This window comes from Hypanus sabinus, chromosome 18 (genome assembly GCF_030144855.1).
Source record: "Hypanus sabinus isolate sHypSab1 chromosome 18, sHypSab1.hap1, whole genome shotgun sequence".
In the NCBI taxonomy this organism is placed as follows: Eukaryota; Metazoa; Chordata; class Chondrichthyes; order Myliobatiformes; family Dasyatidae; genus Hypanus; species Hypanus sabinus.
Genome location: NC_082723.1, coordinates 27,707,461 through 27,722,336, shown reverse-complemented (window position 1 = coordinate 27,722,336; position 14,876 = coordinate 27,707,461). Strand labels below are relative to the sequence as shown.

At 45.4% G+C, this 14,876-nt stretch overlaps 1 protein-coding gene across 3 annotated transcripts in view; it reads left to right on the top strand.

Moving 5' to 3' along the window:
• The first annotated feature begins 772 nt into the window (after positions 1-772).
• The window catches only part of LOC132407434 (serine/threonine-protein kinase Nek6-like), a 151,238-nt gene continuing 137,134 nt past the window's right edge, over positions 773-14,876 (top strand). Inside the window, exon 1 of one of the 3 annotated variants that reach the window (XM_059993928.1) lies at positions 773-929. In XM_059993928.1, the coding sequence (XP_059849911.1) occupies positions 788-929 (142 nt within the window). In that variant the 5' untranslated portion in view covers positions 773-787. Of the gene's footprint in view, positions 930-5,873; positions 6,118-14,876 lie in introns of those variants that run through there. The other 2 variants (XM_059993931.1, XM_059993930.1) reach the window with 2 other exon arrangements.

Here is a 14,876-nt window from a genome sequence, read left to right as displayed (position 1 = left end):
CTACAGGAGCACCATCGAGAGTGTCCTGTCTGGCTGCATCATTGTGCAAAGCGTCAGACTGTGACACCCTACAGAGGAGAACTGCGCAGAGGATCACTGGGATCTCCTCCCCCCCATCTGCGACATTTACCAGGAGTGTTGTGGGTGAAGGGCCTGACATTGTATTACCCACCCCCAATCTCTTTGACCCACCACCCTCAGGAATGAGGTACGGGAGCGGGACTGCCAGACTGGGTAACAGCTTCTTCCCTCAGGCTGTGAGACTAATGAATACCCTGCCATCACCGAGGTCTCGTCACCAGGGCAGCGAGCTGTTTACTGTACTACCCACTGTTTACTCATGCCGTGCACAACGTGCATTTTGAATTATATTTTCTTAACCTATTTGTAGTAATATTTTGTTTTTGTGCTCTTTGTGGTATACGTTTTGTAGATGAACGGTGGTCCGGAGGGACGTTGTGGCTGTCTGTGTGTAAAGTCAGATGGTAATAAACTTGAACTTGAATTTGAAGTTGGGGATCTTGGGGGAGGGGACTGAGGTCAAAGTCAATGTCAAATTTATTATAAAATGCTCAGGTTTGTGTGTTACAGGTTCAATGAAAAAGCTGCCTGCAGCAGCATCAGATAAGCCACATTCTCAAGAAAATTAAACACCCATAAAATGCAAATCAGACAGGGGAATAAACAGTCAATGTTGCATGTGCAACTGCTTTGCATGTGACTGCAAGAAACCCTGCAGAGAGCTGTGCATGCAGCTCAGCACGTCCCTGGAAGCAGCCTCTCCTCTATGGACACTCTACACTTCTCGTTCCCTCAGTCAAGCAGCCAGTGTAATGAAAGGCCCCTGCCATCCCAGCAGTTCACTCTCTGCCTCTTCTCCCTTCAGGCAGAAGGTACAAAAACTTGGAAACGCACACCACCAGCTCAAGGTCAGCTTCCACCCACTGTTATCAGGCTCATGAGAAGTCCTCTTGGTTGATAAGATAGACTACAGTCTACCTCGTTATGATCTAGCGCTTTATTGTTTAACCACAGTGCATATGCTTTTGGCAACTTTTACTCTTTATTCTGCTTTGTTATGGTTCTACTTTGTTCTATATCAATGCACTGCATAATGACTGATCTGCATGAACAGTACAGAAGACAAGCTTTTCACTTTCAAGAACTCTACACCTCGTCTCATTTACTTATAACTTATTTATTATCATTATTATTTTTTTTGTATTTGCACAGCATGCCTTCTTTTGCACATTGTTTGTTTGTCCATCTTTGTGTGTAGCTTTTCACAGTTCAAAGTTCCAAGTAAATTTATTATCAAAGTAATATCCGTCACCATATACAACCCTGAGATTCTTTTTCTTGAGGGCATACTCAATAAATCAGATAATCACAACAGAATCAATTAAAGACTGCACTAACAGGGTGGACAACCAGTGTGCCAAAGACACCAAGCTGTGCAAGTATAAAAAGAAAGGAAAAGTAAGAAATAATAATAATAAATAAACAATAAATATTGAGAACATAAGAGTCCTTGAAAATGAGTCCATTGGTTGTGGGAACAGTTCAGTGATGGGGCAAGTGAAGCTGAGTGAGGTTATTCCCTCCGGTTCAAGATGTTTGAGGAGTAATACCTATTTCAGAACCTGATGGTATGAGTCCCGAGGCTCCCATCGTCCTGATGGCAGCGGTGAGAAGAGAGCACGTCCTGATCTCCCGATGAAGACTGGCTCATGGACCTTTGGTTTCCTCCCCCTCAAATCAGTAATCAAGTTGGTCTTGCTGACAAGTGAGAGGTTGTTGCTGTAGAACCACTCAGCCAGATTTTCAATCTCCCTCCTCTATGCTGATTTGTTACATTACCACTGACTCCCTTGTGCTTCACTGTATTTACTGTGAATGCCCGTAAAAAATGAATCTCAGGATAATATATGATAGATAGATAGATATATAATTTGATAATAAACTTACTCTGAACTTTGAACTTTTGAACTTTATCCTGGTTCCTGTAAGAATGGTAAAAAGATACCAATATTAGATTATGAAATCCCAATCAGATTAAGGTAATTTTAAATATCTCCACGTGCATCTTTACTGCCTGTAACAAGAGCCTGTTTGTGGTAGCCTGTGAGTGTCGCCACACATTCCAGCACCAGCGATGCATATCCGTGATTTGTTTATAGTGAGGGCTTAATTGATAAGGGTCTAACTTTAGCAGCAGGTCTGATTTCTTGTCTTCGCAGTTTGTGATGTCACCATATTACTGGAAGTGAATAGATAGTCTAGTTCTAAATTTGATTCCAAATTTACCATTATAGCATAAGATATGGCAGCAGAATTACCCCATTCAGCCCATCAATTACGCTCTGCCATTCAATCAGGGCTGATTTTTTCTCAACCTCGTTCTCCCTCTTTCTCCTCGTAACCCTTAACCCACCTCTGCTTACCAACCTGTCCATGTCTGCCTTAAGTACACTCAATGACTTGGCCTCCACAGCCCTTTGCGGCACAAGTTTACTTGTCCCAGTTCTGAAAGGATATCCTGAGGTTGTGTTCTTGGATGCTAGACTCTCCCACTAATAGGAATATCCTCTCCATGTCCGCTCTGTCCAGGCCATTTGGAGTCCAGGAGACTCCAGTGAGATCCACACCCGCTCATTCTTCTGAACTCCATGCAGAACTGGACCAGAGACATCATAAGCCAAGCCTTTAATTCCTGGTATAATTCTTGTGGATCTCATCTGAATTGTCTCAAAGGCAAGCAGATCCTTCTTAGATAACGGGGCCCAAAATTGCTTGCAAAACTCCAAGTGTGGTCTGGCCAATGTCTTACAAAGCCTCAGCGTTCCATCCTTGCTTGTACGTTCTGGTGCTCTCGAACTGAATGCTAATATTACTTTTTATTATTTGTCTAGTCTTGTGTCTCTTGGTCAGACCTGGGCTTTACCGTCAGCGAGGTGGTGGGTGGGGTGGGGGGGGGGGAATCCCTTCCTTCGCAATAGCTGGGGGCTTCAGTGTTGGCCACGTGGTTTGGTAAAACATCGCATGTCCAGTTCAGTGGTTCCCGGGTGAGACTGATGGCAGGGAAGCTGCCTGGTCTCAGTTGTCGCGTGGACTGGACCCTCATCCCTCGGTGCCGCCTGTTACAAAGCCCTGGGGAGGAGGCACAAACGGAGATGTGACCCCCGCGCTAAAATCTATCCCCTGCCAGTATTCACTCCTTGGAAGACAAGCTGCATCGCCTTTATCCGCTGAACTAGTGGGAGATGAGGAAGTGCTGCGTACTTGTTGTTGCAGATCCATGGCTGCAGGCCAACATCCCTTTCACCATCAATCTCCAGGCCACATCACTCGGGGACGTGCTAATAATTTTGCGACTGGACGTGCTTTTGTAACTATGCAGTAGTGTGTGGCTGTACGCACTGTGTTTTCATCTTGGCCCCAGAGATACACTGTTTTGTTTAGCTATATACATATACAAGGTTGAATAGCATTTGAATTGTTTATTCAGCTGCTAATAAGATGGGCAGATGGGGCTCATTAAGCACGGATGGTAGTGATGCACCATCAATAACTCTCGGAGACGTGAGGCGAGATATTGGCTTTTATTGGCTGGAAGAAAGAACAAGCAGCAATTGACCACCACACTGCATCCTAGAGACTGAGGGCAGGGCTCAGGCCCCAATCGCCTTTATACCGGGGTCTGTGGGAGGAGCCACAGGAGCAGTCAGTGGGGGGGGGCTTGTCCAGACAGGTATATGTAGTTCACCACAAGTAGTTCATCTAGGAGAGGGAAAACTCCGATTTCAAATCTCCACTGCCTTGCAGATATACCCGCTCACGGGAAAGGCCTTGGGAGTAAACCCCGTGGAAAAATCCGGAGTCAGAGTCCCGATGGCGGCTGACTGCTGTACCCAGCACCGGCACGGCAACTCCTGTGATGCTGCTGACACCAATCTGTATCGACTTTTGTCGTTCCTTTGGACCTGTCGTCAACATGGAGAGCTGGGGTCCCACTGCACGGGCATATCAGCTCTGCCCTGGCTACCAGAGGCGCAGTACCCATGGTCAACCACGGCCGACAGAGGCCGCACACCACGCAATGAGATGCTGTGACCATACACTGAGGAGCAACAAGAGGAAGTTACCATCAGCTGCATTGCTCTGCACCGCTGGTGATGCACCCACTTCTTGCTCAAATGCAGCTGAGGATGGAACAGGGTAAGCCGTCACGGGATTATTATGGCCACATACATCCAGTGGCCACTTGATTAGGTACACTTGTACACCTGCTCGTTAGTGCAAATATCTAATCAGCCAATCATGTGGCAGCAACTCAATGCATAAAAGCATGAGGTTCAGTTGTTATTCAGACCAAACATGAAATTGTGGAAGAAACGTTATCGAAGTGACTTTGACCGTGGAATGATTGTTGTTGCCTGATAGAGGGGCTTGAGTATCTCAGAAACTCTGGTCTCCCGGGATCTTCATGCACAACAGTCTCCGGTGTTCACAGAGATTGGTGCGAGAAACAAAGAAACACTCAGCAAGTGGCAGTTCTGTGGGCAAAAATGCCTCGTTAATGAGAGAGGCCGGGGAGAATAGTCCGACTGGTTCAAATTGAGAGGTACTCAGATAACCCTGTGTTACAACAGTGGTGTGCAGAAGAGCATCTCTGAACGCACAACACATCGAACCTCGCAGCGGATGGGCTATGGGAGCAGAAGACCGTGAACGTACACTGGACAGCCGCTTTGCTAGGTACTGAGATCCAGTGAAAAGTTTGTCTAGCACGCAGGTCAAGTCATTGCGGAGTAAATTGGGGCAGTGCAAATTAAAGCAGCAACAGATTACAGATGAATCGTTACTGTTACAGAGAGAGTGCAGTGCAGGCAGACTGTAAGGTACAAGATCAAAATGTGGTAGATGGGGTGCCTTTGATGATGCTGGCTGTTTTCCTGAGGCAATGAGAAGTGTAGACAGAGGCCATGGAGGGGAGGGTGGTTTCCACGATGTGGAGCTCCGTCCGCAACTCTTCTAGAGGTTACAGGCAGAGCAGGTGCCACCCTAAGCTAATAGGATCTGTCTATGGTGGGTATCTGGAGGTGGTTCTCAACTTCTCTCTTAGGAGCCTAGTTCTGAATTTTCGATTCTCCAACACTCTCTGACAGCTCCTCTTCACACCCTGCGTTCTCTAATTTGATTCAGGTCTGAAAACATTCTTCCCTTCAGCACAATTCTTGAGGGAATTCTCGTCATCTTTGTGATTTATTTGTTGGGAAAAGATATAGCTATTGATTTATTTTGTTCATTTAGAGATACAGGCCCTTCAAGCTGCTCGGCCCAGCAACCCACTGATTTAACCCCAGCTTCAACACAGGGCGATTAACACTGACCAGTTGACCTACTAACTGGTACGCCTTTGCGCTGCGGGGAAGACCGGTGCACCCAGAGGAAACCCACGCAGTTCACGAGGTGAACGTCCAAACTCCAAACAGCTTAACGCCCTGAGCTGCAATAGCGTCTCACTAACTGGAATCAATAACTATTCTGTTGCTTTAAATAAATCCTGGTTGTGCACCTTTCTTTTCTAAAATTGTGTGGAAATATCATTGGGAAATGACTTCAGTAATGTTAGAAGTATTGAGCATTTCCTCTTCTGGTAATTATGTTTCACAAGTTGGATTCTTTTTGAGATAGCAAATTCCATGAAGTTATTCATGCATTCTTGCCAAAGCATAGTCATAGAAGAACAATCAGTCACTATGACGTACCGACCATATAACACTTTCAGTGAGAGTTTCCTTTGCAATAGTTTCATAGGGACAAGGCTGGCTCTGTAAGAGGTGAGCAGCAATTTGATTTAAATAATTACTTGTGTGTAGGGCTAATTGCCAGAAAGCTAAAGGAATGATTAGACAGGCCCAGCATTTTCGACGTCAGCTGTCGGTCGGGTCTCTGGCATACTGTTACAGAAAACCACGTGTGCCTTGTGCGTTCGATCAAGTGAGTGAGTTGTGAACACTTCATTTGTGCCTTTAAAGAGGGGCAGGGTTGTGCTGTGGAAATGTGTGCAGCCTAACCAGACTTGTATCTCAACTATAGTAGGGGTCAGTTCAGGTAAGGATCGTTCCAAGTTGTTCTTTCACCTCCTAACCCACAGTCAGCAGCTGGTTAACCCTTCATAAGTACGCTGCTGTCAATATCCTCCTTTTGACCCATCTCTGAAGCCAAATTCGTTCTGAGGAGATTATTTTGTCTTCCTTCTCGCTAAGTTAACGGGTGGGGATCCCTGAGGGAAACAGTTCTGATTCTGCTCTGCTGTGTGGCTGATTAGGAGGTGAAGTTTGTTGTCTTGCAGCAGCAGTACAGTGTAATATACACATCACCTAAGACTTTTGCACAATACTGTGTATATAAAGTAAGTCATGCAAGTAGAGTGGAACAGTGAGGTAGTGTTCGTGGGTTCATTGTCTGCTCAGAAGTCTAATGCTAGTGCCTTCTTCGTGATTCAAAGTACAATTTGATTTAAATAATTGCAGAATATATTATACAACCGTGAGATTCATCTCCCCATAGGCAACTGCAAAACAAAAGAGCCCGTCAAACACCCAATGTGCAGAGAAAACGTGCAAACAATAGTAGTAAGCAAATAGCTTTCAAACTGAAGTTTTACAAAAGCCACGAAGCCCGGCATCACTCCAGCCTCCATTCAGCGCAGAGCTGAGTAAACATCGGGGAACAGAGCCGGGCAGAACCGGCCCATCTCTCGCCTCCGGTCCTAACATCCCGACCTTTTCAATCTGGCCAAACATTGGTTGTATTAATATGTTGGGCCCAGGACAGATCTTCAGAGAGTTTAAAACTGGTTCCAGGAACTTAAAACTGCTCCACCTGTTGACCCCTTGATGAAGACCCCTTGTGTTCTCCGAATTTCCCCTTCCCAAAGTCCACAGTCAATTCCTTGGTCTTCCTGACATCACTCTTTCTGTCAGGGAAGGGACTGTTCCAACTTTGTCAATTCTCGTTGCTATGTGACTCCAGATCCAGTGATGGCATTGGCATTTAACTGCATCCTTTATTGTGTGTATGGGGGCGTTTGGGGGTTTGCTGGTTTTGTTGTTTTTCTTTTTTATGTGTTGGGGAACAGAAGTGATGGCTTTTCAACAAATCCCATGGTTTTCCTGTATTTCATGGCTATCTGGAGAAATTGTATTGTACATGCATGCTTCACAATAAGATGAATCTTTGAACCTTTGCTTATGGACTGACAATTTTATTAGTTTACTCAGTGATACAGATAGGATCTTCCGGCCCTTTGAGCCATCCCAGCTGTTTTCACGATTTGTTTTAGTTTTTTAGAGTTGTCCCAAATTAGTGGCTGCCCCAAATAACCGATGGGCCAATTAACCAGAATCCACTGGCAAAGGTGCAGAGTGATAAATTCGATGACTCTGATAGTTGGAGACATAAGACGGCAGATGCTAGAATCAGGAGTAGCAAACCATCTGCTGGAGGAACTCAGCAGATCGAGTTGTATTTGAACTGGAACGTAGACTCTCCCTTTCCTCACACAGGTGCTTCTCGATCTGCTGAGTTCCTCCAGCAGATTGTGTGTGGACTCAGATACTTATTGCAGAGACAGGCCTCAGTTCTGGAACTGTCTATGTCACACTATAGATATAACTTCCTCCAAGGAACACACACAAAATGCTGGGGGTATCAGCAGGCCAGGCGGCATCTATGGAGAGGAATTAACTGTCCTGATCTGCTGAGTTCCTCCAGCATGTTGTGTGCATTCCTCTAGATTTCCAGCATCTGCAGAATCTCTTTTGTTAAGATTTGGTCCACCAAGCAGATGAATTAAGGGTCTTGGCCTATAACATTGACTGTTTATTCCCATCCATGGATGCTGCCTGAACTGCTGAGCCCCTCCAAGGACTCTGGCACTTGCAGAATCTCTAGTGAATTAGAAACTTCTGTCTCTTATTCAGAACTGGAAAGCGTCAACAAGAAATGCAGCAATGGACAAGACATCTCCATTCTGGGCTGTTAATGAATTGGATCCTTAAATTCCACAGCACCTGATGCTGAAGTTGGGGGTTTTGAATTACTTTAACATTTAGTTTAGCTCAGCAAACGTTGAAATGTCAATTCCTAACAAAATACCAAGTCAGGAAAGAAGCAAGTAAGACTTCTGCATCAACCTTAATTTGCTTTCTATGGATATACATATTAAATATGAACAAACATTAACTGCAAAGTTCGCTGGGTGTTATCTTGATGACTACTTTGTTTGCGATGTTGCAGGTCATTTGTTTTCCAGTTTTGCTGATGTCTTGTTGAAGCTGAAGAACCCCTTTTTTTTAAACAATCCGCTCGTTAACTTTGGGTCAGTTTAATATATTCAGAATCAGCCAACCAGAACTCCAGGTAATTAAGAGGCAGATCATCAATAACAGGGCTGAGGCAATAAATTTTGCATCGAGTGAGAGAGAAAAATGATCTGAATAAAAAAACTTCCCCAGATTCTGTAGCCACTTGGTTCGAGAACCAATTGGTCCAAGGGAAGCTGTTATGTGCCGTGCCTGTGACGCAAGGTTTTTATTGTGCATGGACTTGGGCATTTGACAACAAACCCCTGTTGTGAAAACACTGCTCCCAGCATCCCTGGCAGCAGTGCTGTGTGATAGGTGGACGCGAGAGATTGTGCAGTTGCGGGAAATCCGGAGTAACACGTACTGGAGGAACTCGGGCAGCATCTGAGGAGAAGAATAAAGAGTCGGCATTCAGGCCAACACACTTCATTAAGATTAGAAAGGAAGGGGAAAGATTTGTAGAGTGGACTTTGGTACTGACAGGACCTGTCCGATAACCTGAAATATATTACACAATCGCACGCAGTCACGCACAGACAAACACGCACACACGCACGTTCTTGTGCGTAAGACAAGTGAGTTTAAAAGCAGTCAGCAAATTGGACAGACCTCACATGATTAGTCCAAGCTATCACCATAAGCTGAAAATGCAGTCAAATCAGCGGCACTGTAGCTTGGCGGCTAGTGTGACGTTGTACCGCGCCTGCGATCAGCAACCGGGTTTCAATCCTCACAGGTGTCTGTAAGGAGTTTGTACGTTCTCCCCGTCACTGTGTGAGTTTCCTCCAGGGGCTCTGGACTCCCCACCCCCCACCCCCCGCCGCGTTCCGAAGATGTATCGGTTACGGTTAGCGAGCTACGTTGGTGCTGGAAGCGGGCTGCTCCCAGCGCATATTCAGACCCTGTTGGGCATTGACACAAACGACACATTTTACTCACAAGGAATTCTGCGGATACTGGAGGAACTCAGCAGGTCAGGCAGCTTCCATGGAAATAAACGAGCAGTCACGTTTCGGGCCGAGACTGGAAAGGAAGGGGGAAGACGCCAAAATAAAAAGGTGGGAGGGAGGGGAAGGAGGCTGGCTGGAAGGTGACAGGTGAAGTCAGGTGGGTGGGAAAGATAAAGGGCTGGAGAGGAAGGAATCTGATAGGAGAGGAGAGTGGACCCTAGGAGAAAGGGGAGAAGGAGGGGCACCAGGGCATGTGAGAAGGGGTAAGAGGGCAGAGTGGGGATTAGAATAAATGGAAGGGGAAGGAATTTTTTTTTAACCGGGAAGAGAAATCGATATTCATGTCATCATTGAAGGCTACCCAGACTGAATATGAGATTTTGCTTCTCCTCCTCCATGTTGGACCGGGAATGGGAATCAGAATTAAAATGTTTGGCCACCGGGAAGGTCCACTTTTGGCAGGTGGAGCAGAGGTGCTTGACAAAGTGGTCCCCTAATTTACGACGGATCTCACCAATGTTGAGGAGGCTACATCAGGGCCATCAGTCACAAAAGAAAACTCCAGAAAACTCACAGGTGAAGCATTGCCTCACCTGGAAGGACTGTTTGGGACATTGAATAGAGGTGAGGGAGGAGGTGAACGTGCAGGTGTAGCACTTCAGATGCTTGTAGGGTTAAGTACCGGGAGGGGGATTAGTGAGGTGGGACGAATGGAGGAAGGAATCACAAAAGAAGTGAACCCTGCAGAAAGCCGAGAGTAGGGAGGGGATTTTAAAATGTATTTAGTGGTAGTACGAGTGAATCTGCAGATGCTGGAGTTTTTGTTTTTATTTAGTGGTAGTATCCCTTTGGAGATTGAGGATGATGTGTTGGATATGGAGTGGCAGGTAAGGACAAGAGGCACTCTATCACTGTTAAGGTGTCAGGAAGATGGGTGAGAGTAGGTGTCCAGGAAATGGAGAAGATGTGGGTGGGGGTAGCATTAATGGTGGAGAAGGGAAGTCTCATTCTTTGGAGGAGGAGGATATCTCTGATATCGTGGAAAGGAAAGCCTCATTTTGGGAACAAAAGTGGTGGAGATGAAGGAACTGAGAAAAGGGAGTAGCATTTTTACAGGAGACAGAGTGTGAAGAGGTATATTTAGGATAGCTGTGGGAATTGTAAGTTTATAAAAAATGTCTCCAGAGATGGAGACAGAGATTGAGAATGGGAAGGGCTGTGTGGGCCAAGTATATCTAAGGGCAGGATGGAAATTAGAGGCAAAGTTGATGAAGCTGGAGCACAGCACAGGTGCATGACGTAACACCAATGCATCAATGTAGCGGAGGAAGAGTTGGGGAGCATTACCGGGGAGGGTTTGGAACATGGACTGTTCTACGCAGCTGACCAAGATGCAGGCATAGCTGGGCCTATTTGGGTGCCTATGACAACCCCTTGAGTCTGGAGAAAGTGCCGAAGGAGAAATTGTTATGGGTGAACACTACTTCCACCAAGCGGGGAAGGGTGCAGTGAAGGTTAACTGGGTAGTTTTTGATTGAGAAAGAAACAGAAAGCTTAAAGGGCTTCTTTTACTGTATATTTCAATCTACATGTAATAAATTAATCTGAATTAGATTGGTGGAAAGTCATGGGATCGCTGATGGGTCCATTGTTGTTGGTCATCTATGTTAATGTGCTGGATGATAATGTGGTAAACGGGATCCGTAAATTTGCGGGTGACTGGAAGATTGGGGGTGTAGTCGACAGTGAGCAATGCTATCAGAGTTTGCAGCAGGATCTGGACCCGCTTGAGAAATGGACTGAAAAATGGCAGACGGAATTTAATGCAGTCACGTGTGAATTATTGCACTTTGGTAGAACCAGCCAGGGTAGGTCTTACACTGTGAGCAGTAGGGTGCTGAGGAGCAGGGTAGAACAAAGGGATCTGGGAGTACAGGTCCATAAAACGGAAGTGGCGTCACAGGTACATAGGGGTGTAAAGAAAACCTTTGCCACAGTGGCCTTCATAAATCAAAGAAATGAGTACAGGAGTTGGGATGTTATTTTGAAGATGTTTAAGACATTGGTGAGGCAGATTTGGAGTATTGTGTGCAGTCCTGGTGGCCTATCGATAGCAAAGCTATCAAGAAGGTTAAAACTGTACAGAGAAAATTTACAAAGATGTACCTGGGACTTGAAGAACTGAGCCATAAAACAAGGTTGAATAGTTTAGGACTTTATTCCATGGAGCACAAGAGAATAAGAGGAGATTTGAAAGAGGTTTACAAAGTTATGAGGGCTATAGATAGGATAAGTGTAAGCAGGCCTTTTTCCACCGAGGTTGAGTGAGACTAGAAGTAAAGGTCATGGGTTAAGGGTGAAAGGTGAAAGGGGAACATGAGTGGGAGCTTCTTCACGCAAGGAGTGGCGAGAGTGTGGAACGAGCTGCCAGTGGAAGTGGTGGGCATGGGTTCGACTGTAATATTCAAGAGAAATTTGAAAAAAAATGTGTGGATGAGAGGGTTTAAAGGCCTATGGTGCAGGTGCAGGTTCATGGACCAGGCAGAATAACAGATCAGCATGGACTAGATGGACCAAAGGGCCTGATTCTGTGACTGTCACTCTGTTCTCAACAACTACTCCTCCCCTCATCCCCAGTTCACCCACCTGACAGGGGTAATTTCCAGTGCCTAATTAACCCACCAACCCACACATTGTTGGTTTACGGGGGGGGGGGGGGGGAGACCGCAGGAGAAACCTTTGAGGTCATTGGGGAAACGTGCAAACTCCAAGCAGTCAGCACCGGAGGTCAGGATCGAACCTGGGTCACCAAACCCATGAAGCAGTGGCTCTACTTGCTGCGTATATTCCACACATATCCCTTCTCCATATGGCTCTGTCCCCATCGGGATAAACAAGGGACTGCAGACGATGGACTATGGAGCATAAAGCAATTCTACGGAGGGTCTCCAGATGCTGGAGAAGTTGTTTCCTATAGTGGGGGAGTCTAAAACAGGGGTGCAGTCTCAGGATAGAAGGATGTCCCTTTCGAACAGAGATGAGGAGGGATCTCTTTAGCCAGTGAGTGATGAATCCGTGGAATTCATTGCCACAGACGACGATGGAGGCCAAGTCCCTGCACACATTTAAAATGAAGTTTGGTAGGTTCTTGATTAGTCAGTGTGTCAAAGGTCACATGGAGAATGGGGTTGAGATGGCGGATAAATCATTCACAATCGAATGACAGAGCAGACTCAATGGATCAAATATTCCTATGTCTTTTGTTATGAACCTAGTGGTTCAAGCAACAACTGTGAAGGGAGATGCAGGGGTCTTGACCCGAAACATCCACTGTCCATTTCCCTTCACAGATGTTGCCTGACCTGCTGATTCTTTCACCATCTTGGTTTTTACTGTCAAGTTCAGCCACAGTTGGAAGGAGGCAGAATGACAATGGAATTTAAACACAAAAGATTCTGTGGATGCTGGAAATCCAGAGCAGCAAACACAAAATGCTGGAGGAACTCAGCGGGTGTTAGGGAAATTAACTTGCTAAGGAAATTTGATTAAAGTTGATTGCAAGAATATTAGACATGAATATCGTGGGGAGTGGAACCTCAACAATGGGCTTGAACTCCCAATAATACAGAGGGCACAGCTCCTTTTACGCATGTACAAATCAATTGCAAAAGCAAAGGCTGTTCGATGAACCTTGTGAATTAGAAAGATAAGCCAGGTTTACATGCAGTTGTCTTGTGATAAGCGAAACCCATAGCAACAGCCAAAAATTAAAAATTCAGTCCTGTGTACAACTTTGTATTAACCAATAGTTTGTCTCATATCCTTGAGTCTAATTCTTACAAGATAAGCAACTGTTGAAATCCAAAGCATCTTTATAACAGACTAAGCTGCAAACTGGTTTCCATACTCAAAAAGCCAATATTAACCCTTTGTCTATCAAAATCTTTAACACACAATATCTTCCCCCACAGCAGGTCAGGCAGCGTCTATGGAAATGAATAAGCATTTGATGTTTTGGGCTGAGACCCTTCAGGAAGGGGAAAGAAGCAAAAATAAGAAGGTGGGAGGACAAGCTAGAAGGTGATAGGCGAAGTCAGGTGCCGGGGGGGGTGGGGGGGGTGGTGAGGAGTTGGGAATGAAGTAAGAAGATGGGAGGTGATAGTTGGAAAGGGTAAAGGTCTGGAAAAGAATTAATCCGATAGGAGAGCAGAGTAGAGTTAGAGCAGAGTAGAGTAGAGAGCAGAGTTAGTTAAGAAGGTTCAGTCGTTAGGTATTAATGCTGGAGTAATAAAATAGATTCAACAGTGGCTAGATGGGAGATGCCAGAGAGTAGTGGTGGATAATTGTTTATCGGGATGGAGGCCGGTGACTAGCGGGGTGCCTCAGGGATCTGTTTTGGGCCCAATGTTGTTTGTAATATACATAAATGATCTGGATGATGGGGTGGTAAATTGGATTAGTAAGTATGCCGATGATACTAAGGTAGGAGGTGTTGTGGATAATGAGGTGGATTTTCAAAGCTTGCAGGGAGATTTATGCCAGTTAGAAGAATGGGCTGAACGTTGGCAGATGGAGTTTAATGCTGAGAAGTGTGAGGTTCTACATTTTGGCAGGAATAATCCAAATAGAATATACAGGGTAAATGGTAGGGCATTGAGGAATGCAGAGGAACAGAGAGATCTAGGAATAACTGTACATAGTTCCCTGAAAGTGGAGTCTCATGTAGATAGGGTGGTGAAGAGGGCTTTTGGAACGCTGGCCTTTATAAATCAAAGCATTGAGTACAGAAGTTGGGATGTAATGCTAAAGTTGTACATGGCATTGGTAAGGCCAAATTTGGAATATTGTGTGCAGTTCTGGTCACCGAATTATAGGAATGATATCAATAAATTAGAGAGAGTGCAGAGACGATTTACTAGGATGTTACCTGGGTTTCAGCAATTAAGTTACAGAGAAAGGTTGAACAAGTTAGGTCTCTATTCATTGGAGCGTAGAAGGTTGAGGGGGGATTTGATCGAGGTATTTAAAATTTTGAGAGGGATAGATAGAGTTGACGTGAACAGGCTGTTTCCATTGAGAGTAGGGGAGATTCAAACCAGAGGACATGATTTGAGAGTTAGGGGGCAGAAGTTTAAGGGAAACACGAGGGGGTATTTCTTTACTCAAAGAGTGATAGCTGTGTGGAATGAGCTTCCTGTAGAAGTAGTAGAGGCCAGTTCAGTTGTGTCATTTAAGGTAAAATTGGATAGGTATATGGACAGGAAAGGAGTGGAGGGTTATGGGCTGAGTGCGGGTAGGTGGGACTAGGTGAGATTAAGGGTTCGGCACGGACTAGGAGGGCCAAGATGGCCTGTTTCCGTGCTGTGATTGTTATATGGTTAGACCGGGACAGAAGGGGCACCAGGGGGAGGTGATAGGGAAGAGAGGAGAAGAGATAATGGGAAATTGAAGAAGAGGGAAGGGAAAAGATGGAATTAAGCCCTACCTTTGAAAACTATCACACACAATGCCAGTTCCCCATTACTATTTTATTAAGCCGGCTACAGAAAGA